General features: G+C 34.9%; 1 protein-coding gene and 2 non-coding genes across 3 annotated transcripts; all 3 read left to right on the top strand.

Annotated features, from left to right (window-relative positions):
- Positions 1-875: 875 nt before the first annotated feature.
- On the top strand, positions 876-3711 carry RpL32 (Ribosomal protein L32). Its single transcript, XM_076133147.1, has 3 exons — positions 876-1063; positions 2066-2175; positions 3499-3711. Exons 1-3 carry the CDS (start codon positions 949-951, stop codon positions 3676-3678), a joined length of 405 nt encoding a protein of 134 aa, XP_075989262.1. The 5' UTR covers positions 876-948; the 3' UTR covers positions 3679-3711.
- LOC142985366 (small nucleolar RNA psi18S-841/snoR66) lies at positions 1595-1720 on the top strand. The gene has a single exon (XR_012960204.1). It is a non-coding gene; the product is annotated as a small nucleolar RNA psi18S-841/snoR66 (small nucleolar RNA).
- On the top strand, positions 2892-3019 carry LOC142985365 (small nucleolar RNA psi18S-841/snoR66). The gene has a single exon (XR_012960203.1). It is a non-coding gene; the product is annotated as a small nucleolar RNA psi18S-841/snoR66 (small nucleolar RNA).
- Positions 3712-8610: the final 4899 nt, after the last annotated feature.

Raw genomic sequence — 8610 nt, 5'->3', positions numbered from 1 at the left:
TTGTTCTCGGCGTGCAGGTAGCTGTCATAAAATATTGTTTATAGGTTAGTACAGATAACAAATTGTAACGTAGACAAATAATTAGATTCACGCTACATTACGTCGATTTCAACCCATTTTTACTGACGATCATTCTTTATATTAATGAAATAAACAAGAATACTTCAGTTTTACCTATTTAAAATTACACTATCGATACGAACGGATATTTTTTTTAAATTTTAATATTATAAACGCTTAAAAAAATAAAGGATTTTGTAAAAAAAAATTGACCCGGGCGAAGATGGAGCGGCCGTTAGTAAAATATATTATTATTAGTCAGGTAAGTACCTACTTAAACTTATTAGATACCTGGGTACCGTCTTCAGCATTATGTGTATATGTTTACAGTGATAGTCATTTTTATTTGCTTTCAGATCGCTAAGTTTCTGTTGAATATGTTACTTGTCTGACTGAAAGTTGAAAAGAAACCACTTAAAGACCTACTTGGTTTGCCTTACGCAGGCTAACATAGATGTTTTTCCAGCAATCGTAAACAACCCGTTAGTGCATAAAAAATGGTGAGCAGATTTCGCAATTGCAGTGTTAACCTGTATGAATGGGTCAATGAATATACGGCCAACTCCTGAATGTTACTGATGTCTGAGTTTTAGCAAAATCTGAATAATTACAATTGGCCCAAACATTTTACGATTTTGAGGCAAAAATCTTTTTCCTTAGTCGTAAAAAACTACTATGCTGATTACTTAGATAAAACGATATGCGCCTATAAAAATGAAACCATAGACAATAATTTAATAACAAGACTTTTTAAACCATATCAACCGATTACCAGACGAAAACATACTGAAACTCTAGGAATGTCTGAACTTGTCTATTCCTTCTTCCTTTTCGTGCGGCCGTGTCACCGCGTGGTTCACAGCCGCGTTTCATTTAGAAACATTCAAAATGGCAATCCGACCTGTATACAGGCCTACAATCGTCAAAAAGAGGACGAAAAGATTTATCCGCCACCAATCTGATCGCTATGACAAACTTAAGCGTAACTGGCGTAAACCCAGAGGTGAGTACAGCGTGTTCTGTGACTTCGGTGTTGGTGATGATAACCTTATTACCCTTGTGTTTTCTTAGATACACTGTGAATAATAGCTAAATTATAGCAAACCAAAGTCAAGTGCCCTTAAAAAATGGATTCTTGTGCCTGTAAACTCAATGTGCAGTAAGGTTATGAGTCTACCATTATGGGGGCTCCTATGTCCAAACCTTCAATGTTCTGATTCACTGAGGATTTCTGCTCAATAAATATGTCCCATGGTGGCTCTTTCCATGCTTTACTTGTTAATATTAACGTGATATTAGACGCAAATCCGATGTCACCTGTTGGCGATGTTTCTCACTTTTTTGTAACAAAATTACCCGCCCATGACAATCCTAACCTCTAAAAATGTGTTTTAAATATTTATTTTGATCCCTAAAACAAATAAATACGCATTCGAGCCGGTTTTTCAAAGGTAAACATGTGCATAGGTTAGAAAAAAGTTAAAATACTTTGTTTATTCTCCACATGACATTTTTAAATGTTTTTTTTTTACTATGCAAGGGCACTCTGTGTTATTCATTCTATATGATAATTACAATTTGTTACCTTGCTATAATAATTCTATCAATTCCTATTCCAAGATGATGATCATTCCTTCTTGGTCATAGTGATAGATACAATCATTTTTATAACCAGCCTGTGTTATAGTGTAGTGTGGGAATAAATATAAAAAAAAACCTTCAACCTCTTTGCAGAATATTTGCATTGATTGGTTGTATTTTCATTAATTCTTTTTCTAATTAGAATGTTTATATCAACAGTTAATTAATTCTTAGGTTCCTATATAGTATTAAGATTTATTTAATTGTAATAGCTCCTAATTTATAACCTAAACTTTCTCTTGACCCCATAATAAGTATTCCTTATTTAATTATATTATCACAATAGACAATATCTCATTTTACAACATAATTTTAAACATTATTTAATTGTAAACATTACTGATTGTCTGTAATAACATTACAGGTATTGACAACAGGGTGCGCAGGCGTTTCAAGGGCCAGTACTTGATGCCAAACATTGGTTATGGATCAAACAAGAAGACCCGTCACATGCTGCCCAATGGCTTCCGCAAGGTAAACAAGACTTTCTTAATGTTATTCCCAGCAACTGACTTGACTAAACAAATATCTTTGTTCCATAAGATCCCTTTACATACCAATTTTGTAAGACAGTTGGTATCTTCTCAATGTTTCAGTTGGTTTAAACAGATAAACAAACATTCCTCTATAGATTACCACTATATTGTTAAAGGAAAATAAATTCAGAGCCTTTACATGACAATAATACCAATATTATCATTATTTTGTTGTTGTTTGTCTTTGGACTCCAATGAAAAGCAAGCACCCACAGGTGATTCTTTATGGAACCAATGCTCTTAGTATTGGCTACCCTTTGAGCTATTCTTGTCAGACAAGATGTTTAAGCAGGCAATATTCATACTCTGATATATTGGAAAGTCTGCTTGTGCATTTGTTTAGGTAGACCAATGCTTAAACTAAGACACCCTATGTAGTTTAGCATACTATGTGGTATATAAGCTTTGTTAGTTGACTCGAGGATGACTTGCATGCAATATAGTATTAAATCATTCCTTTTTTGTATAGGATAACCAGAGAATGCCACTTGGTATGATCTTTACAAACTTCCCTTGCTTAATTTGCATACATGTATAATGTTTTCTGCCAAAAATGCAAGGGAAATTTGTAAGGATGATACCAAGTTGTGTTCTTTGGTCTCTACCTACCCATATGGGAAGGTGTGAAGTTAGGTCTGTATGTATTTGTATGTATGCAAGGGCACTCTGTGTTATACATTCTATATGATAATTACAATTTGTTACCTTGCTATATCAAATCTACTCAATCCTATTCCAGGCTGACACTTATTGCTGCTTGGTCATAATGGTAGATACATTTTAGATATAAGAAAATTCAAATTTGTACATGTCATAATTATGTGATAGCTGATTAGTCTCTGATCTCCGAGTTGGGCAGTGGTATAAGCTGTTTTCAAATTTTGTCAGAATTTTGTCAATTGTTACTTAAATCAATATAGTAAGCTGCCTGTTACATCTGTCCAAAGCTAAACTAATGTAGATGCATTATATTTACTGCTGAATGAGCCTTTTGGTTTAATAGGCATGAAAATGTAATAGTATTTTCAAAAGTAACAAATGATAAAACTTTTAAGTAATACATTTTTTATATAGAAAACATGAAGTTTGAAAATGAGCCTCAGTAACTTACTATCAAGATAGGTGCTGAGTTTTTAAAGGTTGTTGGCTATGTTTAGTTTTTCAAATATCTAAATACTAAATATCATCAGATCAGTAGTTGACTTACTATCAATATGAAACTCTAAAACCAACTACTAAACATTTTTTTTTATTGTCACAGGTCCTGGTCCACAATGTCCGCGAGTTGGAGATCCTAATGATGCAGAACAGGAAGTACTGCGCAGAGATCGCGCACGGCGTCTCCTCCAAGAAGCGCAAGAGCATCGTGGAGCGCGCGCAGCAGCTCAGCATCAGGGTCACCAACGCCGCCGCCCGCCTCCGCAGCCAGGAGAACGAATAAATATAAGATTATTAAATATATAAAAAAAGAGTATTGAGCAGTTTTTTTTACCTTAGCGCTTAAGAACGCGTTATGTCAGATGTACCATTCTGCTGTCCTCTAACTATAATGCCTCTACATAAACAATTTTCTAGATAACGGCATTTTGTTTCGAGATATTCGCAAAAAGGCGCGACAAAAGAAATATGCAATGCTGTTTCCAGATGCTGCTAAAGATATTTCAAATCGCAGATTCCAGATAGTTGCGAAACAGCATTGCATATTTCTTTTCTCGCGCCTTTTTATCGAAAACCTCGAAACATTGTTTTTGTAGATAACGGCATTATAGTTAGAGGACTGCGGCATCGATCACCATTCTTACTTCTGCCTCTGTGAAGTGGTCGGTAGTGTAATCGACTGCTAATATGAGGTTCTCAATTCGATCCCCGAGTCTAGAACGAGAGCACTAAGAATTGCTTTTGGGTCGTGGGGACTTATTACTATTTAAACATACGAACAACTGACACAAAGTAAAACCAGACCAGAAAAGATTATTTGTTGATCGCACAAATAATTTAATTATTATTGTCCCGTATGGGAATCGAACCCACGACCTCTTGAGGCAATGGTAGCGGCGTGGTGACTTAAACCACTGCGCCTCAAGTGCTTTGTTGTCATCAAATATTTGGAAAATATCCGTGCTAAACGTATTGTATAAAATTAAAGTTCCTGCAAACAAAGCCTCAGAGCTCTTTTTAGTTTCTGGGACTTCAGTACTGCTAATCAGTGCAGAGATAGTCAAACATTAGTAGAGAATGGAGACCATTTTAATCGCTGCGTTACGAGCATTGTCTCTGCAATTTATTTCTCTCCTAAGCAGAATTTTTATCCCTAACTTTCTACACAACTCGTATTTAAATGTCACGAGGAAATTACTAGTTACTAAAGGAATAATAAAGCCACAAGGAGTATTAATAATGTCTATCGGTTTATTTTATTAAAACAGTTGTAAGTTAGGGAATCGATTCGAAAAATTAATTTAATTTGCGTTCCCCGGTATTTCTGTATAACCTATTACCATGACTATTTTAAATTTTACTATTTTCTTATTTTATTCACATTTACAAACAAATAATTACTTATCATTAAGAAAGTCTAATATATATTTTTTTGAGTTGGTAACAACTACCACCAACAATCAATATTTTTTAAATTGGTAACCATTAAAGAGCGCCAAATTTAAACCACCATCATGCGATTTTCTAATTTTTCACGAATATCACTAAAATGCTAAACCCTGACCCACCAAAAGCTTCCTTCTCCATTTAAACAGGCTTATTAACCTAATTTGGTGTATCAGTAAATTATTTGAACCCGGTTACGTAACGAAATGCAAAAGGCTGTAGTGGCGTGCGTGTCTTTGTCGCGTGATCTATGCTAATAAATTTATGTTTTGCCGAAGCTCTGTCACTGCGAGGATGGAAGCATGCAGCAAGGAACTATGTTAAAAGGAATATGGGTCGAATTTTATATTATTCGCTAACTTGTTACAGTTTCAGTGCTCATTACTTGATTTTTAAAACGTGCCTTTTGACTGTACCTAGTGTGTAAATCTGGGTGCCTACGGCTTTTTCTGTCTTAGAACAAAAAAGTAGGTAATTAATATTGTAACTGTTTCGTTAACCAAAAAAATATATAAAGATAGCCATTACACAATAAAAAAGAAATAATTAAAAATAAAACTTAATGGCGTTTCTTTATATTTTTTGACCTCTTATGGTCAGTATTTTTTACTTATGTTTAGCAAAAAGGTTCCATTTAACGTAGTTACCTACTCAGAATAAACTTAAAATGTATTTAATTAAGTGGGAAGGTACCAATCTATGATAAATTAAATGTTAAATGCTAACGCCTACAATATTTCCATTAATATTTTTATTTTGTGTTTATTACAAGACGTAACACATTTTAAACTAGGTAGGTATCGTCTAAAGAACCACAATTTATTTCATTTATTCAGTAGGTAGCTAGTTCAAGGCTTAATTTAAAAAGTTTACGACTGTGACATAAAAGTTTGTAAATTATCTTTTAACATAATATCGTCCATAATGGCAGATCATTGGCAAAAGCTCGGGTTATGATGATATTTTTTACGATATACACTCCGTACCAAGTACGGCTTGTTAAGATACAGGGTGGAACTGAAATAAATAAGATAAAATGTTGTTTATTGGATATTTAGTGGGATTTATTATTGAAATTATTATGAACGTGAGAGTTTCGAATAATGTCGGAAGTAAGGGTTAATTCATCTACATTTAATTACATCCATTTAAATATTAGAAATAACAATTAGGCCTTCGTAGAATGTGCTCGTTCTAGGTATTTTTAAAGTACCTAAGTCCCGGATCAAGTTTGTAGATTAATAATAAAAAGTATTTAGTCTATTTAGACACTCTCAAAAAGTGATCTTCTCTCCGGTAACAGAAAAGCAGATAACATTAAAATTAAATTCCACATTAAAAACTTCAAGATAACCTTATGGCTTTCTAAACTGAATTCTTTTGCAAATACATTTTTAATAGTTACCTACGTACATTTTTTATTCAATATGAAATCAAACTCAACACCTAAGTATAGCAAACAGTTCCTACCTACCACAGAGACAAGCGACGGGGGAGTAATGTGAAATTTACGTGTTCAAATTATGCGTAGATACAACTTTTAACCTTGACTAAATGGATAAATAATTACTTTCAACACCTGTTTGTGTAAAGAAAATATGAAGGAAAATGTTCCATAATAAAGTTAAAGCAACTAAAACTTAAAAGATTTTGACACTGTCGTAGTAATTGCTGAATAAAATATTGTTTATTTGTCTTATTTTTATTGTTTACTAGCTGACCCGCGCAACTTCGCTTGCGTCACATAAGAGAATCATAATTTTAACCGTTTTTGTAACATTTTTTCACCGGTACTCTGCTCTTATTGGTCGTGGCGTGATGATATATAGCCTATAGCCTTCCTCGATAAATGGGCTATCTAATACTGAAAGATTTTTTCTAATCGGACCAGTAGTTCCTGAGATTAGCGCGTTCAAACAAACAAACAAACAAACAAACTCTTCAGCTTTATAATACACTCAGCGGCAGAAAAAGTGGCCCAAAGCAAAACTACGATAAAACTTTTTAGAATATCAATATATGGTTACTATTTTGGCTATAACTATTAGTTAAACAGTTTATACACAAGTTTAGTTACAATTTACACTAAATAGTCGTAATTTTTAATCAAAAATGGGAAAAATTAAAAAATACAGCTTTTGTCGAAATCGCTTACTGAAAGTTTTTGCAAAAACCTAATTCTGCACCAAAGAAAAAATCTAGTTTATACCGCGTGTTACCTCCTCTAGCATTTATGGTGACCTGCATGCATTCTGGCATGCTTTGGAGGATGTTTTAATTACTTCTTAAAGAACTTTATCCCACACTCTGACTAGAGCGGTTCTTTGCTTACCAAGTGATTCTGGTGGGTTGGGCAGTGCGCATACACTGTTTTTTAGCATGTGCCAGACATGTTCTATGGGGTTGATGTCTGGACTGTGAGCAGGCTAAGCCAGTTTTTGAATCCCGATATCAGCAAGGTGCGATTCCACAACGCGGGCGCTATGAGCGCGCGCATTAAACTGCATTAGAGTTAATCCTCCCGACCAATGAAATCCATAAGTGGTACAACATGGTCTTGGAAGATTTCTTCAATGTACCCGGCTGCTGTTAGGCGCTGATCTACGATGACAAGCTCCGTACGTGCCTCCAAGCATACACCTCCCCACACCATAACAGACCTACCTTTGTAACTGACCGTCTGACGTGTTGTGTTGGGAAAAAACCGTCCTTAATGGCGTCTTTACACTCTCTCACGACCATTTGGTGCTCTTAATGCTACTCAGCACTCATCGGTTAACAAGAACTTGCTCCATTGGTCGATAGTCAATTCACATGTTTACGAGCAAATCGTAATCGCGCAACTCGATGGTGTCTCTCGAGTTCTGGTACTCGGGTTGGTCTTCCTGCCTGTAAATTACGTTCTTTTATCCTTCGCCTCATGTTCTGTTCACTAAGAATGACTCCGCGTGCCGCTTGAAGCCTCTAGTGAATCTCAAACGCTGTCAGAAAGCGGTTTCTCAGCACCTCGAGGTTAACAAATCGGTCATCTCTTGCGGATGTACATCGTGTTCGTCCAATTCCTAGTCGCCGCGTGTAGAGACCAGTCTCACGATACCTCCTAATCGCAGACCTTAAAGTGGTACGCGATACATTGAAAAATGCAGCCACCTCTCAATGGTAATGGCCCTGATCGGACAACAAGACCACCTAAGCCACTTGTTCACTAGTAAGTGGCATCTTCAAATCTTTTCTAAAATCTAAATAGACCAATAGTCAATAAAAATCATAAAGAAAATCGTTTCCGTGCAGCAATATTTCAAAATACAGAATTCAACTGACCTCTCGAATCAACACTGAATTCAGTTCTAACACACATTGTTAGAAAAAGTCATCCGTCACTTAAATTAATCTGAAATTCAACACTTCATAACACTAAACAGATCACTTCGCAACTACTTACAATAATATATCTTTCATATATTACTTAATTTGTTTACAAATTCACGATAAGCGCTTGGGCCACTTTTTCTGCCGCTGAGTGTATTAGTATAGATTAGTATAGATTAAGGACACTACTTTTAAATAGTGCTATATGCACACAGAATTCACGAAAGAATCCGTGAAAATAAACTAGTGCTTATTATACACTAATAGAAAATATATTTTTTAAAGACTTGCTCTTCATGGACTAGCTAGGTATTCATTAAAAGCCCTACATTTTCCTTTCATAAATAGTATTTTTTCAATTCTTACAATGTATCAATAAGCTTTTGTAACTAAACAATTA

The sequence above is a fragment of the Anticarsia gemmatalis genome, chromosome 29, assembly GCF_050436995.1.
Source record: "Anticarsia gemmatalis isolate Benzon Research Colony breed Stoneville strain chromosome 29, ilAntGemm2 primary, whole genome shotgun sequence".
Lineage (NCBI taxonomy): Eukaryota > Metazoa > Arthropoda > Insecta > Lepidoptera > Erebidae > Anticarsia > Anticarsia gemmatalis.
The sequence above is the reverse complement of the archived record's forward strand: the minus strand, read 5'-3'. Positions and strand labels throughout refer to the sequence as shown.

Coding starts and splice junctions, on each gene's coding strand:
- RpL32 (XM_076133147.1), top strand. CDS start 949: ATGGCAATCCGACCTGTATACAGGCCTACAATCGTCAAAAAGAGGACG. Junction 1,064..2,065: donor TAACTGGCGTAAACCCAGAG/GTGAGTACAGCG, acceptor ATAACATTACAG/GTATTGACAACAGGGTGCGC. Junction 2,176..3,498: donor TGCCCAATGGCTTCCGCAAG/GTAAACAAGACT, acceptor TTATTGTCACAG/GTCCTGGTCCACAATGTCCG.